Source organism: Rhinoderma darwinii, chromosome 2 (genome assembly GCF_050947455.1).
Source record: "Rhinoderma darwinii isolate aRhiDar2 chromosome 2, aRhiDar2.hap1, whole genome shotgun sequence".
Lineage (NCBI taxonomy): Eukaryota > Metazoa > Chordata > Amphibia > Anura > Rhinodermatidae > Rhinoderma > Rhinoderma darwinii.
In genome coordinates this window covers 99,327,195-99,350,871 of record NC_134688.1, presented here as the reverse complement: position 1 = coordinate 99,350,871, position 23,677 = coordinate 99,327,195, and the positions used below count along the sequence as shown (strand labels likewise).

General features: G+C 38.3%; 1 protein-coding gene across 1 annotated transcript in view; it reads left to right on the top strand.

Moving 5' to 3' along the window:
- The window catches only part of LOC142741737 (glycoprotein-N-acetylgalactosamine 3-beta-galactosyltransferase 1-like), a 124,610-nt gene extending 101,740 nt beyond the window's left edge, over positions 1–22,870 (top strand). Inside the window, exons 6-7 of the mRNA XM_075851076.1 lie at positions 10,723–10,828; positions 22,687–22,870. Coding sequence (XP_075707191.1) covers positions 10,723–10,828; positions 22,687–22,870 — 290 coding nt within the window. The remainder of the gene's footprint in view (positions 1–10,722; positions 10,829–22,686) is intronic.
- Positions 22,871–23,677: the final 807 nt, after the last annotated feature.

Below are 23,677 nucleotides of genomic sequence, written 5' to 3'. Positions count from 1 at the left end.
ATACCTGTGGGATCAAAATGCTCACTACACCTCTAGATGAATGCCTTAAGGGGTGTAGATTTTAAAATGGGGTCACTTCTTGGGGGTTCCAACTTTACTGGTACCTCAGGGGCTTCTTCATTCACGACTTACCACCAGAAAACCTCCAGTAGGCCAAATGGTGGTCCTTCCCTTCTAAGCCCTGCCGTGTGCTCAGGCAGCAGATAACAGCCACATGTAGGGTAGTGCTGTATCCAGGAGAACCCACATTACAATTTATAGGGTGAATATCTCTGGTGGCGCATGCTGGGCACAATATATTGGACACTGAAATGGCATACATATATAGAAAATTGCAAATCTCACACTGCACCATCTGCTGCGCATTACCTTTTAGACAACACCTGTGGGATCAAAATGCTCACTACACCTCTAGGTGAATGCCTTAAGGGGTGTAGTTTCCAAAATGGGGTCACTTCTGGTGGGTTTCCATTGCTTTGATACCTTTGGGGCTCTGCAAATGCGACATGGCACCCGAAAACCAATCCAGCAAAATCTGGACTCCAAAGAACACATAGCGCTCCTTTCCTTCTGAGACCTCCCATGGGCCCAAAAGGCAGTTTATTACCACAAATTGGGTATTGCTGCACTCAGGACAAATTGGGCAACAAAATGGGATATTTTATTTCTTGTGAAAATAAGAAATTTTGTTTAAAAATGACATCTTATTGGAAAAAATTTCATTTTTTAAATTTCACAGCCGAATTCAAATACGTGCTGTGAAAAAACTGTGTGGTCAAAATGGTAACAACAACCATACATTCCTTGAGGGGTGTCGTTTTCAAAATGGGGTCACTTTTTGGGTATTCCTACTGTTTTGGCACCTCAACACCTCTTCAAACTTAGCATGCTGCCTAAAATATATTCTAATAAAAAAGAGGCCCCAAAATGCACTAGGTGCTTCTTTGCTTCTGGGGCCTATGTTTCAGTCCACAAGCACAATAGAGCCACATATGGGACATTTCTAAAAACTGCAGAATCTGGACAATACATATTTAGTAGTGTTTCTCTGGTAAAACCTTCTGTGTTACAGAAAAAAATCGAATAAAATTTAAATTCAGCAAGAAAAATGAAATTTGCAAATTTCACCTCCACTTTGCTTTAATTCCTGTGAAATGACTAAAGGGTTAAAAAACTTTGTAAATTCTGTTTTTAATACTTTGAGGGGTCTAGTTTTTAAAATGGGGTGTTTATGTGGGTTTCTAATACATAGGCCCCTCAAAGCCACTTCGGAACTGAACAGGTACCTTAAAAAAAAGGCTTTTGAAATTTTCTTGAAAATATGAGAAATTGCTGTTTATGTTCTAAGCCTTGTAACGTCCAAGAAAAAGAAAGGAATGTTCAAAAAATGATGGCAACATAAAGTAGACATATGGGAAATGTGAACTAGTAACTATTTTGGGTGATATAATCATCTGTTTTACAAGCAGATGCATTTTCTCTAAATTTTGCAGTTTTTCACAAATAAACACTAAATATATCGAACAAATTGTACCACTAACATAAAGCCCAATGTGTCACGAGAAAACAATCTCAGAATCGCTTGGATAAGTTTAAGCATTCCAGAGTTATTATCACATAAAGTGAAATATCTCAGATTTAAAAAAATGGGCTCTGAGCCTTAAGGCCAAAACAAGGTTGCGTCCTTAAGGGGTTAAGAAACAGGCCCAGGTAAAGACAGAAGTTAGCCATAGTCAATGGCACCTTTTTAGGAGGTAATAATACTAGTAAATGGACAGAGAAGGTGGTTGTAGATTGTTTTGTCTTACAATTCTCCTCATACTCTAGTGCTATAATATCACTGCACATAGCCAATCAGCACTGTTAAATAAAATTTTCTCAATTATGAGAAAAAACTATTTTCACTTTTCAGTTCTAGATTGAATAATATGTAATAGAAATAGAACAATTTTAGACGACTATCTTGCTACTTAGCCCAATAACTTTTCATTTTAAGGCTGGATTCACATGAAATATATGCAGGTCCTTCTCAATGAATTAGAATATCATCAAAAAGTTAATTTATTTCAGTAATTCAATTCAAAAAGTGAAACTCATGTATTATATAGATTCATTACTCACAGAGTGATCCATTTCCAGCATTTTTTTCTTTTAATGTTGAAGATTATGGCTAACAGTTAATGAAAACTCCAAATTTAGTCTCTCAGAAAATTTGAATATTGGGTAAAAGTTAAAGATTGTAGACTCATGGTGTCACACTCTAATCAGCTAATCAACACAAAACACCTGCAAAGGTCTCCTAAGCCTTTAAATGGTCCAACAGTCTGCTTCAGTAGGCTACACAATCATGGCGAAGACTGCTGACTTGACAGTTGTCCATAAGACAGTCATTGACACCTTCCACAAGGAGGATAAGCTACAAAATTACATTGCTAAAGAAGCTGGCTGTTCACAGAGTGCTGTATCCAGGCATATTTATGGAAAGTTGAGAGGAAGGAAAAAGTGTGGTAGAAAAAGGTGCACAAGCAACAGGGATAACCGCAGCCTTGAAAGGATTGTCAAGAAAAGGACATTCATGAATCTGGGGGAAATTCACAAGGAGTGGACTGCGGCTGGAGTCAGTGCTTCAAGAGCCACCACACACAGATGTATCCAGGACATGGGCTACAACTGTCGCATTCCTTGTGTCAAGCCATGGCCCAGAGACAACATCAGAAGCATCTTACCTGGGCTAAGGAGAAAAAGGACTGGTCTGTTGCTCAGTGGTCCAAAGTCCAGTTTTCAGAGGAAAGTAAATTTTGCATTTCATTTGGAAATCAAGGTCCCAGAGTCTGGAGAAAGAGTGGAGAGGCACTCAAGCCAAGTTGCTTGTGGTCCAGTGTGAAGTTTCCACAGTCAGTGATGGTTTGGGGAATTATGTCATCTGCTGGTGTTGGTCCACTGTGTTATATCAAGTCAAGAGTCAACGCAGTCGTCTACCAGGAAATTTTCGAGCACTTCATTCTTCCCTCTGCTGACAATCATTATGGAGATGCTGATTTCATTTTCCAGCAGGACTTGGCATTTGCCCACACTGACACAAGTACCTATACCTGGTTTAATAACCACAGTATCACTGTGCTTGATTGGCCAGCAAACTCGCCTGACCTAAACCCCATAGAGAATCTAAGGGGTATTGTCAAGAGGAAGATGAGGGACACCAGACCCAACAATGCAGACGAGCTGTAGGCTGCTATCAAAGCAACCTGGGCTTATATAACACCTCAGCAGTGCCACAGACTGATCACCTCCATGCCAAGTGGCATTGATGCAGTAACTCATGCAAAAGGAACCCGGACCAAGTATTAAGTGCATATACTGTACATACTTTTCAGTAGGCGTGCATTTCGGTATTAAAAATCATTTTTGAAATTGGGCTAAAAATAATATTCTAATTTTCATAAAATGTTGGGTTTTCATTAACAGTTAGCCATAATCTTCAACATTAAAAGAAAAAAATGCTGGAAATACATCACTGTGTATGTAATTAATCTATATAATATATGAGTTTCACTTTTTGAAGTGAATTACTCAAATAAATTAACTTTTTGATGATATTCTAATTCATTCAGAAGGACCTGTATATATGAATGATGGTGCAACAACTTATTAAATGGACACTAACTGTTAAAAAAAAATATATGCTAATCTAACCTTACTGTTAAAATTCATGCAAATTCTGCGTTAATTTACTGCCACTAATTGTCCCTGGAAAATTGGCGAGCAGAGAGAGACACAGACATGCTGCCCATTGAAGTCTACTGCGAAGGGAGGTGGTGCAACAGCAGAGCGAGAGATAGGAGACACAGATGGACTGAAGCTTTTGTAAGGAGTTACATGTCATCCCCGTGTTGGATTCACAGCTACACTGCTCATTACTGCTGTACAATGTCCAGCATGCTGCTGCAGCTTTTATATATTAACACTAAATGGACAAAAGTACACATTACACCTACAGGATGTTTTATGACATCCCATACTAAAGCCATAGGCATTAACATGGTGTTGGTACCCCCTTTGCTTTCTCAAGATTTTGAGTGTATCTGTGGGAATTTTTGCTATTCATCCAGAAAAACATTTGTGAGGTCAGACACTGATGTTGGACGAAAGGGCCTGGCTCGGAATCTCCGTTCTAGTTTATTCCAAAGGTATATGATGGGGTTGAGGTCATTGTGCTTGGTAAAGTAGAACTTCCATGCAGCTTTTCAGCCATGAAAACCCATGTCATTAAGCTCCCGGCACACAGTTTTCGTGCTGATGTTAATGCCAGAGGAGGTTTCAAACTCTTCAGTTATTGAGTTAGAGGAACGTTGGTGACTATTATGCACTATGCGCCTCAGCACTTGGCGGCCTGGCTATGCAACTTTACGTGGTCTGCCACTTCCTGGCTGAGTTGCTGTGGTTCCTAAACACTTCCACTTTGCAATAATAGCATTCAGAGTTGATCGTGGAATATCTAGGAGAGAAGAAATTTCACAAACTGACTTGTTTCAACGGTGGCACCCTATTACAGTATCACGCTCAAATTCAGTGATCTCTTTACAACCACCCATTCTTTCACAAATGTTTGTAAAGTCAGACTGCAAATCAAGATTCTTCTCTTCTCTGTGTGCTGTGTATCGCAGACATGATAGCAGTAAGGCTCCACACGCTAGATTAAAAACTGATAATTAGAGATAGAGCCTTCAGAAGACTGTTAAAAAATGCACAATACAAGTCATATAATGACCAGACATAGTGTTATTCCTCATGTACACACGTGACCGCTTATTCTGAAAAGTCATCTAAAAAGTTACGTACACTACCGTTCAAAAGTTTAGGGTCACTTAGACATTTCCTTATTTTTGCAAGAAAAGCACAGTTTTTTTCAATGAAGATAACTTTAAATTAATCAGAAATACACTCTATACATTGTTAATGTGCTAAATGACTATTCTAGCTGCAAACATCTGGTTTTTAATGCAATATCCAGCAACCATCACTCTAGTGTTCTAATGGTACATTGTGTTTGCTAACTGTGTTAGAAGGCTAATGGATGATTAGAAAACACTTGAAAACCCTTGTGCAATTATGTTAGCACCGCTGTAAACAGTTTTGCTGTTTAGAGGAGCTATAAAACTGACCTTCCTTTGAGCTAGTTGAGAATCTGGAGCATTACATTTGTGGGTTCGATTAAACTCTCAAAATGGCTAGAAAAAGAGAGCTTTCATGTGAAACTCGACAGTCTATTCTTGTTCTTAGAAATGAAGGCTATTCCATGCGAGAAATTGCCCAGAAACTTAACATTTCCTACAACGGTGTGTACTACTCCCTTCAGAGGACAGCACAAACAGGCTCTAACCAGTGTAGAAAGAGAAGTGGGAGGCCCCGCTGCACAACTGAGCAACAAGACAAGTACATTAGAGTCTCTAGTTTGAGAAATAGACGCCACACAGGTCCTCAACTGGCAGCTTCATTAAATAGTACCCGCAAAACGCCAGTGTCAACGTCTACAGTGAAGAGGCGACTCCAGGATGCTGGCCTTCAGGGCAAAGTGGCAAAGAAAAAAACATATCTGAGACTGGCTAATAAAAGGAAAAGATTAATATGGGCAAAAGCACACAGACATTGGACAGAGAAAGATTGGAAAAAAGTGTTATGGACAGACAAATCGAAGTTTGAGGTGTTTGGATCACACAGAAGAACATTTGTGAGACGCAGAACCACTGAAAAGATGCTGGAAGAGTGCCTGACGCCATCTGTCAAGCATGGTGGAGGTAATGTGATGGTCTGGGGTTGCTTTGGTGCTGGTAAAATGGGAGATTTGTACAAGGTAAAAGGGATTTTGAATAAGGAAGGCTATCACTCCATTTTGCATCGCCATGCCATACCCTGTGGACAGCACTTGATTGGAGCCAATTTCATCCTACAACAGGACAATGACCCAAAGCACAACTCCAAATTATGCAAGAACTATTTAGGGAAGAAGCAGGCAGCTGGCATTCTATCTGTAATGGAGTGGCCAGCGCAGTCATCAGATCTCAACCCCATAGAGCTGTTGCGGGAGCAGCTTGACCGTATGGTACGCAAGAGGTGCCCATCAAGCCAATCCAACTTGTGGGAGGGCCTTCTGGAAGCATGGGGGGAAATTTCTCCCGATTACCTCGGTAAATTAACAGCTAGAATGCCAAAGGTCTGAAATGCTGTAATTGCTGCAAATGGAGCATTCTATGACGAAAGCAAAGTTTGAAGGAGAAAATTATTATTTGAAATAAAAATCATTATTTCTAACCTTGTCAATGTCTTGACTATATTTTCTAGTCATTTTGCAACTCATTTGATAAATATAAGTGTGAGTTTTCATGGAAAACACAAAATTGTCTGGGTAAACCCAAACTTTTGAACGGTAGTGTACATTTTAAGCTAAGGGGCAGTGTTACAATTTCTCAATAAAATGGGATATCTCAATAAAATCTAGCAACAGAGGATTTAAAAGTAAGTTCTTTCACCAACACCACAGCTGCATGTCAGACATCTTGATTATATTTCTTACATTAATGTATGTACCTTTTCTATAAAATATATCCAGTGGATATAAAAAGTCTACAAACCCCTGTTAAAATGCCAGGTTTTTGTCATGTTACAAAATCAGTCCAAATTGAATAATTTCAGAACTTTTTCCACCTTTAATGTCACCTATAATCTGTACAATTGTATTGGAAAAACAAACTGAAATCTTTTAGGGTGGAAAAATAAAAATAAAGAACAAAAATAATGTGGTTGCATAAATATGCTCACCCTTAAACTAATAATTTGTTGAATTACCCTTTTGACAGCATTGTCTTTTTGGGTAGAAGTCTATCAGCATGACACATCTTGACTTGGCAATTGTTGCCCACTCTTGTAAAAGCGCTCCAAATCTGTCAGATTGCGAGGGCATCTCCTGTGTACAGCCCTCTTGTAACGTCTGTGGTCGCTGACAACAAACTCCTTCCATCCAGTCAACGCCCTTCTATCAAGAGATGTTTGCACATACGGCCGTCCTGCTCCACAGTGACCACCAGGGTGCGGTCATGAGCTCAGTCCAGACTTGAGAAGCCAGAGCGCAAGCATATTTGTGATTGAGCTAATTGGTCCAGAGTACCCTGGGCTATAAGAAGGTTCCAGCCCATCCTCCCACGCCTGAGCATTGTTGTGTATTCCTAGTCTGTCTTGCATATGGCCTCCTAGTGTTTCCTGCTCCCAGTCTTCCTGTTCCTGTATCCTATACTTGTATCCTGATCTAGTGCCGTGCTGAGCTGTAGTCGTGCTGGGCTGTATACCACGCCTGTCCTGCTTCTCCACGCCTGACGTCAAACTGCTGCCAAGTTCCTACCAAGCCTGCCTTGCTACTGTCTGAGCTGCCACAGGTACCCTATACAAACTATAGACTTTTAGCTGCGTCCTGTTGGCCAGCTGCCTTACCGCCAAGACGGTACGGCCCAGTGGGTCCACGAACCCTACGTGACACCTCTTCAGGTCACCCCACTGATTTTCTATGGGCCCTGGCTGGGCCATTCCAAAGCTTTGATCTTCTTCTGGTGAAGCCATTCTTTTGTGGATTTGGAGGTATGCTTTGCGTCGTTGTCGTGCTGAAAGATGAAATTCCTCTATCTCTTCAGTTTTTAGCAGAGGCCTGAAGGTTTTGTGCCAATATTGACTGATATTTGGAACTGTATATAATTCCCTCCACCTTGACTAAAGCCCCAGTTCCAGCTGCAGAAAAAACAACCCCAAAGCATAATGCTGCCTTAACCATGCTTCACTGTGGGTATGGTGTTCTTTTGGCGATGTACAGTGTTGGCTTTGCGCCAAACATACCTTTTGGAATTATGGCCAAAAAGTTCAATCTTGGTCTCATCAGACAAAAACATGTTTTCCCACATGCTTTTGGCAGACTTGATGTAGGTCTTTGTAAAACATAGCCAGGCTTGGATGTTTTTCTTTGTTAGAAAAGGTTCTGTCTTGCCATCCTACCCCACAGCCCAGACATATGAAGAATAGGGGAGATTGTTGTCACATGCGCTACACAACCAGTAGTTGCCAGAAAGCCCTGCAGTTCCTTTAATATTGCTGTAGGCCTCTTGGTAGCCTCCCAGACCAATTTTTGTCTTGTATTTTCATCAAGTTTTGAGGGACGTCCAGTTCTTGGTAATGTCACTGTTGTGCCAAAAGTAACCCACTTCTTGATGACCGTCTTCACTGTGTTCCATGGTATATCTAATGCCTTTGAAATTCTTTGGTACCCTTCTCCTGACTGATGCCTTTCAACAATCAGATCTCTTTGATGTGTTGTAAGCTCTTTATGGACCATGGCTTTTGCTATCACATGCAACAAAGAAAATGTCAGGAAAATCCTAATAGATCAGCTGAACCTTATATGGGGTTACTCAGAATCACTTTAAATTATGTCAGCTGTTTAAATGTGATTGGCTAATTCTGAACACATCCCCAATTATAAGAGTATGTTCACACTTATGCAACCACATTATTGTAGTTTTGATATTTTTATTTTTCCCCTCTAAATGACTTCAGTTTGATTTCAATGGAATTATACAGATTATGGGTCACATTAAAGGTGGAAAAAGTAAAATAGAAGATGTTCATCAGTAAAGGGGAAAGGAGCAGGGAAACCCAATGCATGAAAAAGTAAAAAGGTAATGGATAAAAAAGGTGTGGATTGCAATGTTACAGAGCGATTGACTAGCAGATGTCAAAATGTCCAGAAGATAAACATTTTATGATATGCAAAGTAATATTATTGGTACCAAGATGCCTAAATGCCAAAGTGGAAATTTTTGTATATCTAAGGCTTCATTCACATCTGTGCCGCAACTCCGTTGAACGGAATTCAAACTGAAACAAACAGAAACCATAGGTGTTATGGAAATGCAAGTGGAGCGATACCTCAAGGCTGCTGGAGTCTGCCGGGAGAGAGTGTGCACGTAAACCCGCAACCTCAAATCCGTAACCACTCTGATCGACAGTATCTATGGCGACTCTAAGGTGTTCACCAGAGCCGACCGCAAGGTGGGATGGACTTTGCTGCTTAGAACCCAGGTTGTCCTAACAGAGTGTAGTTTTGGATAAGAGGTGCAATTCAGGCAAACCTGAACTGGAAACCAGACAGCCAATAAGTTAACTGAAAGTCCAGAAATGGAGTAGAGGTAATCAGACAAGTCACGGTCAAAACCAGCTGGGAGCGGATAATCAAAATCGGTAAGCAGAAGGTTAACAAGAGACAAGCCGAGGTCAGTATACACGAGGTCCAGAAAACAGGGGTGCAGGAGCAGTCAGGAGCTTGATCACAAACCAGGAGATAGGAAAATTCACAAGCAAAAACAGGTATAAATACAACACCACAGCTGATTGAGAGAAGGACAGAGAAGTAATATAGGTTCAAGGTAAAAGAAGAACCACCCAGAAGCTAGAAAGGTTGTCATAGTGACCTTAAGGGAACAGGTGTTTTCCTAACAATAGGTTTCCGTTTACATCACCATAGGTTTCAATGGTGACGGATCCGGTGCAAATGGGTTCTGTAATTTTAACGGAAACGGAATGGATAGCGCATTCAACTATAGTATTGATTCTGTCAAAACAGTGACAAACGGAAACCATTTGCACCGGATCCGTCAGCATTGAAATCAATTTGGATACTGTTCATTAGTTCCCTTGACAGAAAGCTCTGACGGAACCCATGAACGGAGTCCCGACGCAGATGTGAACGAAGCCTAAGTTGAGCACTGAAAGAAAGTTTATGTTTACCTTTTTATTAGGTTTCCATGCTCCCTCCTCTCTCTATTGATAACCATCACCCTGTCTTGGTCTCGCAGAAGCCCATCGCAATCTGTATATTTTCACAACTTTTTTTTTTTGGTTCAATGATTACATTCATATTATGTCAAATATGATACTATTTTTTTAGAAATATGAGTATAATTTAAGGTAATTTCCAATAAATTGCAAACCTTCTACTTGATTCATAATCTGGAATGGCTTTCCAGACATTTTTTTTCCAACCAATTAACCCTTTAATAAGCCATCGCAGGACTGATTTCAGAGTATTTGACACACTAAACTACAATATGTGGGTTTATAGCACTCTTTTGATACCAAAAAATCAACCATATTGTTCATGGTATGAAGGGAACATGCTCCTTCTGTTCTTTCTCCTCTCCCTCACAATCCTTCTGCTTTCCTTCCGCTTTTCTCTCTCTCTTTCGCGCCAAACCATTCCCGCCCCTCTCTCCCCTGCACCTCCCCTCCCCTCCTGGCATGATGTCATGATGTTCCTCGTCATTCTGCCCACCTTCCCTGTCACAGAGCCGACGGAGACTTCACTCCGTCGCTCTGTGTAGGAGCGTGCGCGTCATGAAGCAGGATGTCATGAACGTCGTTGGAATGACGACGTCAATGATCCGGAGGTACACAATCTGCCGACAGTATCCTGCACGGGATGCTAGACAAACAAGGAGGGGTTGTTATTCCCCCTTTCACCTCCCCCATCATTATTAAGTGCAGTCTTCGGCACGATACTTCATAGTCTTGCAGATAAGCCGGGTGTCGGTTACGATTACATCTCTGTGGATAACATAGCCTGGGATCCACATCGGGTGTAGTTGATTCCAAGGATTCTGTTGGTCTTGACAACTCTTTTTCGGGCAGTTCGCTTGGTCTTAGCAATATACAACAGTCCATCTCGGTATCTGTCGGTGGAGGATCTCCCCTCTCCTCCTGTCTTGGCAAAGCAACAGAGTCTGGCATTGGGAAGGTACACATGTCGTGAAAAAGATTCCGGTGTAAATTCTTACTTGGCCCACGATTGTCCTCTGGTTGTACCTCTTACACATTAGTTCGGGATCGATATGCTCCAGCTTACCCTCTCATGCTGCTCTCCAATTGTAGACCAACATCCAATCTCCAGGATGAAAAACTTGGTGTCGCCGGGTTCGATTCGGTGACCACTCTTCCAAAATAATCTTCTCTAGCCCACCATTCACAATGTTTAGATGTCTCTGGTGATCTTGTACCCACTGAGCCTCAGACCTGTCCACTTCTGGTTCTGGGTTCTCCAAAAGAAGTGCTAATGGTAACCGACTTGGATGGCCAAACACTAACTGTATATGGATTGTATCCAGTCAGGTGCACTGGGTGATTATATGCCCACACCAGATCGTCCATATAGTCGGGCCATGGTTCTTGCTTGAAGTCCCCGAGGGTTCTAGGAAGGCAGAGCAATGTGTGATTGCATCTATCACATGCCCCGTTGCCTTGCGGGTGATAGGGCATTGTCCTTGACTTCGTTAATCCATGCAGCATACACAGTTTCCGAAAGAGTTCTGATTCAAAATTCAGCCCTTGATCTGATAGCAGTTATTTTAGGCAACCGTAAAGATGCATTACATATTTCCACAAATTCAGTAGCTGTCGTTTGTGCTCTCTGATCTCGGGTAGGGATTACCACTGCAAACTTCAGAAAATGGTCAATGCACACCAGTGCATACTTGTGACCAGATGTAACACTTCCTGTATGGTCAAAAAGTAAACTGTCAGTAGTTCTAATTGTTCTCCCGTCTTGATGATCATCAGCTCTTTTAATTGCTCTGTCATCTTATATACTACTCCAGGTTGCGCATTCTTCATACGCGCTTCTGATTACCTCCCCCAAACCCGGGGAATATAAATCGTTATGGAGCAACTGGACCGTCTTATCTGCTGAGAAGTGGCCTCTCTTTTCATGTATCCATTGGCGGTTTCATGTCTGTTTTTGGCAACACCAATTGCCCCAATTCCCAATATTCTTACGCATCACGCTACAGAGAAAAAAATAAAAACAAAGCGCACATCGTGCCTGAATTTGTATATATAACGAAAAAAGAAAATAGGGTCAAAGGTACTGACCTGGTGATGTTATGCTAGGAGCATAACAACCCACACTTGCATTCAGAGGTAACTCTGTCAAAGTCGGTTGCCGCCACAGTTCCCAATCCGGAGGTTTGAAGGTACAATATCCGCTGAAGAAATCCAATGAATGGAAAAAACCGGGGAAATCCAAGGGCGCAGCCGTGTCCAGATAAAATAGATTTTATTTGTACATATAACAACAACAGGTCAAAGTACAAGTGGTTATCCTACGAAAACACACAGTTTATATAATCCAGAGAACATATATGACTACCGGGTTAAATGAGAGGTCAAATTAAAAGGCGGGTTCAAACAGATCATTATAAACGAAATAAACCCATAAGGACTTGTACATATATATATTTATATACATATATATACATTGATAATATATCTGTCAAACTAACATAGAATTCGTTAACATTAAAAATATATATTAAAAATATAATAAAAATCACGTTAAAAAATATATGTTAAAATATTTTAAAAACAGTTCTATTTAAAGGCCATATCTAAAAGAATTGAAATATATATATATATATATATGCGCACCCCTATCTTGGAAATATGAGATAAGACCATCCCAAAGGATGTAAATGCATATATGCGCTAATTGAAAGATATATAGATAAATAAATGAATAAATAAATATCTAAACATAAAACAGATTCGTGCAGAAGAAAAAGAAAAAGAAAAAATGGCATTAAAAGTTATCACATCGTATATCTATATCCACTATATATGGATCCGACAAAACCTATTAATAGTGGTCTTATTAGATTCATTCGGACCTGTTGGTTTTAGTATTTTTAGTTTGTAGATGGTTTTATTGGATTCATTCAGACCTGTCGGTTTTAATATTTTTAGTCTGTAGGTAAAAATATATTACAATCTATTACAACAATCTAGATGACTGATTAGAGTCTAATCGATTGGAATATTAATTAAAAACTTTCTTAGAAACACGAAAAAAGACCATCCAAAAGGATGTGGATAAGATACTCCATATACATGCTAAGTGAGAACATATCAGTACCTAAATATATACATATCTAGACATAGAAGAGAATATTATCGGAATTAATAATCACATTTAGAGTGATCACATTGCCTATCTGCATACATTCTATTTGAATCCAAGAAACCGCATTAAATAATGGTCTCATTGAGTTCATTCAGACCTGCCGGTTTCAGTGTTTTTAGTTTGTAGATCCAAAATATTTCTTTTTTACAAAGAACGTTAAAACGATCAGGATGACTCACTGAGATTTGGTCAATTGGGGTGATAGTAAAACATGCAAAATTACCCTCATGTGCTATAGTGCAGTGTCTAGAAACACTATGAAGCAAAAATTTATTCTTACAATTAAACCTATGTTTATTCAGTCTACAATGTAGGGGTTGAATTGTCCTTCCTACGTATTGAATACCACATATACAATTTATAAGATAGATCACAAAACTAGATCGGCAATTTAAATTCGTTTCAATATTAAATGATTTTTCTGTCTGATGTGATCTAAAAATGTACGTTTTGTCTGTGATTGATTTACAACAAAGACATCTATTTTGTCCACATTTAAAACTCCCCTTTTCTAATAGTGGGTCATGTAGTTGTATTTTTTGTGACGAGTCTTTTAAAAAGGACAGATTCACCCGACTTGGAGCCAGAATATTTTTTATTGTTCTAGCTCTTTTAAACGTTACATGTGGTTTTGAAGGTAGAGTTTTTTGTAAAAACGGGTCATTCTGTAATACATGCCAATGTCTTTTTAATATCTCTCCTATTTTCTTATTTGCTGTATTATATTGTGTAATAAAATTGAGACCAAAACTATCTCGATTCTTCTCATCATTTCGTTCTTTAGAGACACTACCAGTATATTTTATTAGGCAGTCTTCTTGGGACAGTGCAGATGTTTTCTTATATGCATCCGTTAATAGTGTATCTGGATAACCTTTGTCTTTAAAACGTTTGTATAAAATTTTACTTTGTTTTTTAAAATCACACCTAAGGGTACAGTTTTTCCTAATTCTTTTATATTGGCTATATGGGATATTTTTAAGCCACTTGGAGTAGTGGCCACTATAAAAATTTAAGTAACTGTTAATGTCTACTTTCTTAAAAAAATTGCATGTTAAAAACCTATCCCCTGAATAAGTAATTGTCAAATCCAGATAATCAATTTCTTTTTCTTGGATATTATAGGTGAAATTGATGCCCCATTGATTTTCATTTAGTGAATTACAAAAATTGGTCGCACTTCTCAAGTCGCCATTCCATATAAAAATCAAATCGTCTATATATCTTTTGTATAAAAGGATATGTTCCCTAGCCCATGGGTGATTCCATATAAATTGCTCTTCAAACGCCCCCATAAAAATATTAGCATAGCTCGGTGCTACTCTAGTGCCCATCGCTGTGCCCTTAACTTGATGGTATATATTATTATTGAACGAAAAAATATTATTCTTTAGAATGAATTCCATACTCTCCAGATAAAATTTAATTTGAATTGGTTGGAGATCTTTATCTTTTTCAAACAAATTTTTCAGGGTACTCATGCCCAAAGAGTGCTCAATATTGCTATATAATGCACTCACATCCAAAGTAATCAGGAGTGGATAATTTTTTGGTGAAACTAAGCACAGTTCATTGATGAGCTGTGTTGAATCTTTTAAAAAACTGGGCAGGTTTACTACATATTTTTGCAAAATCAGATCTAGATAATGGGACAAATGACAGGTGGGTGACTGAATACCGGAAATAATAGGTCTCCCAGGTGGATTAATGGGGTCCTTATGTATTTTCGGTAAGTGGTAATAGAATGGTAAATTAGAGTTTTGTGGAGTAAGATATTTCCTTTCATTCTTATTAAGAACCCTATCTAAAAAGGCTTGATCTATCAGAGATCTAAGGTTTTTATTAATGTTCTCGATGGGATTGTAATCAAGGCAGACATAATAATTTGTGTCTGATAGAATTTTTGAAGCTTCATTAAAATAATCCACAGTATTCTGAATTACTGTACCACCACCTTTGTCCGCAGATCTTATTACAATTGATGTGTTATCTTTAAGATTCTTCAAAGCTTGTTTCTCACTATAAGATAAATTATTTTTATGTGGAAGATATTGCGATTCTATGTCTTCCAAGTCTCTACCTACTAGATGATAAAAAGTATTGATAAAGTTACCCTGATGGGCTACAGGGTAGAACTTTGAGGGTGCTTTCAGAGCAGTATGTTTAAAGATTGGGGGTGATTCATTTTGGTGGATATTATCTACACCAGATTAGTCTTTGTCAACTATTGATTTATAAGATGTTAATTGGAAATATCTTTTTAATGTTAGTTTCCTAATGAACCGATGTAAATCAATAAATACATCAAACCCATTTATACCAGAAGTAGGGCAAAAAGCAAGACCCTTTTCCAGGAGCGAAATTTCAGATTTATTTAAAATATAATCGGACAGGTTAAAAATGGATACAAGTGGTAAGACAGGAGGGGGGGCCGAAGTGCCTATTATTCTCTTTTTCTTTTTGCCTCCCCTGGTTCCTCTATAAGATTTTTTCTTTTTTTCGGGCGAAAGAATTCGCTTATAGCCAACTGTTGGGAATTTCGGCAAGGTGGTATCTCTAAAAAAGATGACGAGGAGGGAGAGGGGGAGGAGGGAGACAGTATATTCTCTACAGGTCTAAGACTTCTCTCTCCTACAGGTGTGACACATAGTGCCGGGGTAAGAAATGGAACTGACATGGTGGAACCTTTTTTAGTGTTATCAATAGTAGTCATAACTTTGGACAAATCAGGACTATCCAGAAAAATTATTTCCCTATTATAGTCTTCAGTATTAATTACAGTATTAGATAGTTGGTCATCAGAGATGTCATGTGTTGTTAATATCGATAAATCCATATCTCCATCCGATATAGAACTCTTGGCCCGCTCATTGGTTCTTTCAAAAGCATGAATAGGGGTAGAGTTCACATCTTTATTAGATATATCTTTCTTATTTAGTATATCCCCATGGGGACTTCTAGAAAGCTCATTCATAGGTTGTCGCATTTTTTTATTGTTGTTAGATCTACTATATTTGCTGTTCAAAAAAAGTCTATTGGATTTAATATAAGCTATTCTTAGTTCCTCATTTTTGTTTCTATTATAATTTGTACTTGGTGTTAAAGTAGGCATTACGCGCTGCTGAATACTTTTCAAGGTATCTGCTTTTTGAGGTTGTAATATGGGTACATTCCAGGTTCTAATTTGATTGAAGAGATAGTCCAATCTATCTCTTGCCAATTTATTAGCCTTTCTTTCAATGAGGTCTTGTTCTAATCTAAATATGCGATTAGTAATCCTATGATTTATAGTATGAAAGTCATGATGTAGAGAATATAGTTTTAATGATTCCATTAGGCTTTCTATTTTAATAGTTAATGTCTCACATAGAGTTTGTCTTTTAGTCAATAAACGGTTCATCATCCCCTTTGTACATTCCTCCATAAAAGACTCCCAATCTGAGGTAAAGATTGGGTCGTCCTTAAAGGTGGATGAAAAAGGCATACGTAAACCCCTTGGGGATATTTTTTCAGACAAATAAATCGTAAGAAAGATTACATCAATGTGGTGTTGTAATTCCACCTTGGAAGAATCTTCAAATTCTTTAAATAGATCAACCATAATTTCCGTGTCTTCATTAGTGAATACAGATGCCGGTATAGTCTCATGATGATTGTGTACCGTACTTGCTGTGAGTTTCTGGACTAGTTGATCTCTGGATTCCTTTCTATGCCGAAAATGATCCATAGCTTGTCGTTCTTAGAGTGGTAACGAAAACGGGATTATCAATGTCTCTCAGGTGTAGACCAAGCAGATCAGGCAGATGAAATTGCTGCTCTATTTGCAGACCTTTTAAGGTCTAATCGTGGATAACAAACGTATGAATATCCACCTCAGAGATGTATCACGCTACAGAGAAAAAAATAAAAACAAAGCGCACATCGTGCCTGAATTTATATATATAACGAAAAAAGAAAATAGGGTCAAAGGTACTGACCTGGTGATGTTATGCTAGGAGCATAACAACCCACACTTGCATTCAGAGGTAACTCTGTCAAAGTCGGTTGCCGCCACAGTTCCCAATCCGGAGGTTTGAAGGTACAATATCCGCTGAAGAAATCCAATGAATGGAAAAAACCGGGGAAATCCAAGGGCGCAGCCGTGTCCAGATAAAATAGATTTTATTTGTACATATAACAACAACAAAAAAAGATTGTGTTTCGAAGCCGTACCGGCCTCTTCGGAAATTATGGTTGATCTATTTAAAGAATTTGAAGATTCTTCCAAGGTGGAATTACAACACCACATTGATGTAATCTTTCTTACGATTTATTTGTCTGAAAAAATATCCCCAAGGGGTTTACGTATGCCTTTTTCATCCACCTTTAAGGACGACCCAATCTTTACCTCAGATTGGGAGTCTTTTATGGAGGAATGTACAAAGGGGATGATGAACCGTTTATTGACTAAAAGACAAACTCTATGTGAGACATTAACTATTAAAATAGAAAGCCTAATGGAATCATTAAAACTATATTCTCTACATCATGACTTTCATACTATAAATCATAGGATTACTAATCGCATATTTAGATTAGAACAAGACCTCATTGAAAGAAAGGCTAATAAATTGGCAAGAGATAGATTGGACTATCTCTCCAATCAAATTAGAACCTGGAATGTACCCATATTACAACCTCAAAAAGCAGATACCTTGAAAAGTATTCAGCAGCGCGTAATGCCTACTTTAACACCAAGTACAAATTATAATAGAAACAAAAATGAGGAACTAAGAATAGCTTATATTAAATCCAATAGACTTTTTTTGAACAGCAAATATAGTAGATCTAACAACAATAAAAAAATGCGACAACCTATGAATGAGCTTTCTAGAAGTCCCCATGGGGATATACTAAATAAGAAAGATATATCTAATAAAGATGTGAACTCTACCCCTATTCATGCTTTTGAAAGAACCAATGAGCGGGCCAAGAGTTCTATATCGGATGGAGATATGGATTTATCGATATTAACAACACATGACATCTCTGATGACCAACTATCTAATACTGTAATTAATACTGAAGACTATAATAGGGAAATAATTTTTCTGGATAGTCCTGATTTGTCCAAAGTTATGACTACTATTGATAACACTAAAAAAGGTTCCACCATGTCAGTTCCATTTCTTACCCCGGCACTATGTGTCACACCTGTAGGAGAGAGAAGTCTTAGACCTGTAGAGAATATACTGTCTCCCTCCTCCCCCTCTCCCTCCTCGTCATCTTTTTTAGAGATACCACCTTGCCGAAATTCCCAACAGTTGGCTATAAGCGAATTCTTTCGCCCGAAAAAAAGAAAAAATCTTATAGAGGAACCAGGGGAGGCAAAAAGAAAAAGAGAATAATAGGCACTTCGGCCCCCCCTCCTGTCTTACCACTTGTATCCATTTTTAACCTGTCCGATTATATTTTAAATAAATCTGAAATTTCGCTCCTGGAAAAGGGTCTTGCTTTTTGCCCTACTTCTGGTATAAATGGGTTTGATGTATTTATTGATTTACATCGGTTCATTAGGAAACTAACATTAAAAAGATATTTCCAATTAACATCTTATAAATCAATAGTTGACAAAGACCAATCTGGTGTAGATAATATCCACCAAAATGAATCACCCCCAATCTTTAAACATACTGCTCTGAAAGCACCCTCAAAGTTCTACCCTGTAGCCCATCAGGGTAACTTTATCAATACTTTTTATCATCTAGTAGGTAGAGACTTGGAAGACATAGAATCGCAATATCTTCCACATAAAAATAATTTATCTTATAGTGAGAAACAAGCTTTGAAGAATCTTAAAGATAATACATCAATTGTAATAAGATCTGCGGACAAAGGTGGTGGTACAGTAATTCAGAATACTGTGGATTATTTTAATGAAGCTTCAAAAATTCTATCAGACACAAATTATTATGTCTGCCTTGATTACAATCCCATCGAGAACATTAATAAAAACCTTAGATCTCTGATAGATCAAGCCTTTTTAGATAGGGTTCTTAATAAGAATGAAAGGAAATATCTTACTCCACAAAACTCTAATTTACCATTCTATTACCACTTACCGAAAATACATAAGGACCCCATTAATCCACCTGGGAGACCTATTATTTCCGGTATTCAGTCACCCACCTGTCATTTGTCCCATTATCTAGATCTGATTTTGCAAAAATATGTAGTAAACCTGCCCAGTTTTTTAAAAGATTCAACACAGCTCATCAATGAACTGTGCTTAGTTTCACCAAAAAATTATCCACTCCTGATTACTTTGGATGTGAGTGCATTATATAGCAATATTGAGCACTCTTTGGGCATGAGTACCCTGAAAAATTTGTTTGAAAAAGATAAAGATCTCCAACCAATTCAAATTAAATTTTATCTGGAGAGTATGGAATTCATTCTAAAGAATAATATTTTTTCGTTCAATAATAATATATACCATCAAGTTAAGGGCACAGCGATGGGCACTAGAGTAGCACCGAGCTATGCTAATATTTTTATGGGGGCGTTTGAAGAGCAATTTATATGGAATCACCCATGGGCTAGGGAACATATCCTTTTATACAAAAGATATATAGACGATTTGATTTTTATATGGAATGGCGACTTGAGAAGTGCGACCAATTTTTGTAATTCACTAAATGAAAATCAATGGGGCATCAATTTCACCTATAATATCCAAGAAAAAGAAATTGATTATCTGGATTTGACAATTACTTATTCAGGGGATAGGTTTTTAACATGCAATTTTTTTAAGAAAGTAGACATTAACAGTTACTTAAATTTTTATAGTGGCCACTACTCCAAGTGGCTTAAAAATATCCCATATAGCCAATATAAAAGAATTAGGAAAAACTGTAGCATATAAGAAAACATCTGCACTGTCCCAAGAAGACTGCCTAATAAAATATACTGGTAGTGTCTCTAAAGAACAAAATGATGAGAAGAATCGAGATAGTTTTGGTCTCAATTTTATTACACAATATAATACAGCAAATAAGAAAATAGGAGAGATATTAAAAAGACATTGGCATGTATTACAGAATGACCCGTTTTTACAAAAAACTCTACCTTCAAAACCACATGTAACGTTTAAAAGAGCTAGAACAATAAAAAATATTCTGGCTCCAAGTCGGGTGAATCTGTCCTTTTTAAAAGACTCGTCACAAAAAATACAACTACATGACCCACTATTAGAAAAGGGGAGTTTTAAATGTGGACAAAATAGATGTCTTTGTTGTAAATCAATCACAGACAAAACGTACATTTTTAGATCACATCAGACAGAAAAATCATTTAATATTGAAACGAATTTAAATTGCCGATCTAGTTTTGTGATCTATCTTATAAATTGTATATGTGGTATTCAATACGTAGGAAGGACAATTCAACCCCTACATTGTAGACTGAATAAACATAGGTTTAATTGTAAGAATAAATTTTTGCTTCATAGTGTTTCTAGACACTGCACTATAGCACATGAGGGTAATTTTGCATGTTTTACTATCACCCCAATTGACCAAATCTCAGTGAGTCATCCTGATCGTTTTAACGTTCTTTGTAAAAAAGAAATATTTTGGATCTACAAACTAAAAACACTGAAACCGGCAGGTCTGAATGAACTCAATGAGACCATTATTTAATGCGGTTTCTTGGATTCAAATAGAATGTATGCAGATAGGCAATGTGATCACTCTAAATGTGATTATTAATTCCGATAATATTCTCTTCTATGTCTAGATATGTATATATTTAGGTACTGATATGTTCTCACTTAGCATGTATATGGAGTATCTTATCCACATCCTTTTGGATGGTCTTTTTTCGTGTTTCTAAGAAAGTTTTTAATTAATATTCCAATCGATTAGACTCTAATCAGTCATCTAGATTGTTGTAATAGATTGTAATATATTTTTACCTACAGGCTAAAAATATTAAAACCGACAGGTCTGAATGAATCCAATAAAACCATCTACAAACTAAAAATACTAAAACCAACAGGTCCGAATGAATCTAATAAGACCACTATTAATAGGTTTTGTCGGATCCATATATAGTGGATATAGATATACGATGTGATAACTTTTAATGCCATTTTTTCTTTTTCTTTTTCTTCTGCACGAATCTGTTTTATGTTTAGATATTTATTTATTCATTTATTTATCTATATATCTTTCAATTAGCGCATATATGCATTTACATCCTTTGGGATGGTCTTATCTCATATTTCCAAGATAGGGGTGCGCATATATATATATATATATTTTTCAATTCTTTTAGATATGGCCTTTAAATAGAACTGTTTTTAAAATATTTTAACATATATTTTTTAACGTGATTTTTATTATATTTTTAATATATATTTTTAATGTTAACGAATTCTATGTTAGTTTGACAGATATATTATCAATGTATATATATGTATATAAATATATATATGTACAAGTCCTTATGGGTTTATTTCGTTTATAATGATCTGTTTGAACCCGCCTTTTAATTTGACCTCTCATTTAACCCGGTAGTCATATATGTTCTCTGGATTATATAAACTGTGTGTTTTCGTAGGATAACCACTTGTACTTTGACCTGACGAAGAGGCCGGTACGGCTTCGAAACACAATCTTTTTTTGTTGTTGTTATATGTACAAATAAAATCTATTTTATCTGGACACGGCTGCGCCCTTGGATTTCCCCGTTTTTTTCCATTCATTGAATATTCTTACGCAGGCCCACACCCAGTGATGCAGTATTCCATCTCGGAACTCTAATCGCTCCAACTGTTGGCTGGCATAGGTCTCTTCCTTTGTAGTACCCATTCCACAGCCCTTTGGATAACTCCGTCTAATCGTTGAAGTTTTTCCCATTTGTTTCGGTCATATATCTCGGTCATTCTGCTGGTCACTTGAAATACTGCGGTCACCTTCTTTTCTCTTGACTTCGGGTGGGCCACTTGCAGTGGGGGAATCTCTACTTCTTCCTGTTCATTGTCCACCTCTCCACTGGGTGTTTCACAAGGTTGTTGTGAAAGTGCATCAGTGTTCATGTGATATTGCCAGGTTTATAGGCGCATGGTGTAGTCGAATTGGGCCAATAGGACCACCCACCGCTGTTCCATTGCCCCTAATTTCACGGTGCTGAGGTAGGCCAGGGGGTTGTTATCTGTATAGATCTCCACCCTGCTCTCAAACAAATATTCTGCAAAGCGTTCGGTGACTGCACACACAATAGCCAGAAGTTCCAATCTGAAAGAACTATAGTTCAAGGGGTTATGTTCTGATGGTTGTAGGCTGCGCGCAATGACCCGCTCAACTCCCCCTTGTTGTTGAGCCAGCATGGCTCCAAGTCCTTTTAGGCTACCATCTGTGTAGAGCCGAAATGGCTAGTGGAAATTGGCAAAGGTCAGGATAGGGGCGGTCACCAGTCTAATTTTTAGTTCCTCTAATGCAAGTTGTTGTTGTTCCTGCCACTGTTCTGTGACGCTACGGCTGTGGGTTCCTTTCTTCTGGGTGAGTTGTCCACAAAGAAGTTGGTTTAGGGGGCCCGCTCTCTTGGCAAAATATACCTCTGGTAATATCCAAATAATCCCAGATATGCTTTTATTTCAGTTGTGTTTTCTGGAATGGGCCACTCTTGTACCGCTTTGAATTTGCTTGGGTTTGGGGCAATTCCCGCTGTATTCACGAGATGGCCGAGATATTTAATCTGCTGACGGGCCAGCCGACAATTGCTGGGTTTCAACTTGAGGCCATATTTGTCCAACCGTTCCAGTACGACTTGCAGGTGCTGTAAAAGTTCTGTAAAAGTACTGTAAAGGTTTTTTTAAAAACGACAATGTCATTTGTCAATGTCGAGATAAATCAAAACAGACCCGCAATTCAAATTCCCTAGACAATGCTCCATCAATCACTGGAAGGTACTAAGGGCATTAGTCAGTTTGAACGGGTATCCTGTTAAACCCAAGCGGGACTAATGAATGTCGATTTCTCTTTATCTTCCTCCATCATGGGGTCCTGCCAGTATCCACTGGCTAGGTGCAGAGTAGTATAATATTGTGCTTCCTGCATAGCAGTCAGGGACTCCTCCACTCGGGGAAGTGGGCATGCATCCCGGTGGGTACAGGCATTGAATTTCCTGTAATCGACACAGGACCTAAGAGAGCCATCTTTCTTGTGAACAAGAACAATTTGGGCTGCCCACGGACTTTGACTCCCTCGGGTCACTTGACCATCTAATATCTTCTGTAAAAGGTCTTTAAGCTCACGATATAAGGTCGGTATGTTACGGTAATGTTCTCTAATAGGGGGTGTAATCCCAGTGTGTATTTCATGCTCTATGGTGGCAGTACACCCGTAATCTTCTTCATGTTGAGCAAATAGCCGAATTGTCGCATGAACAGTTTCAGTTGTTCCAACTCTACGCTTGGCGCCACTCCATCTAACTGTAGCTGGTGCCACAGCCGGGCACTCCGGTCCTGTTTGGATGGGAAAGATGTTGGCGAGAGAATGGCAACATCTTGAGGGGGCTAAACTCACAACCCTGTACTACTTGGATCTCTCACCATTCCTACTTGGCCAACTAGAGTCTTCCAGTTCTCTT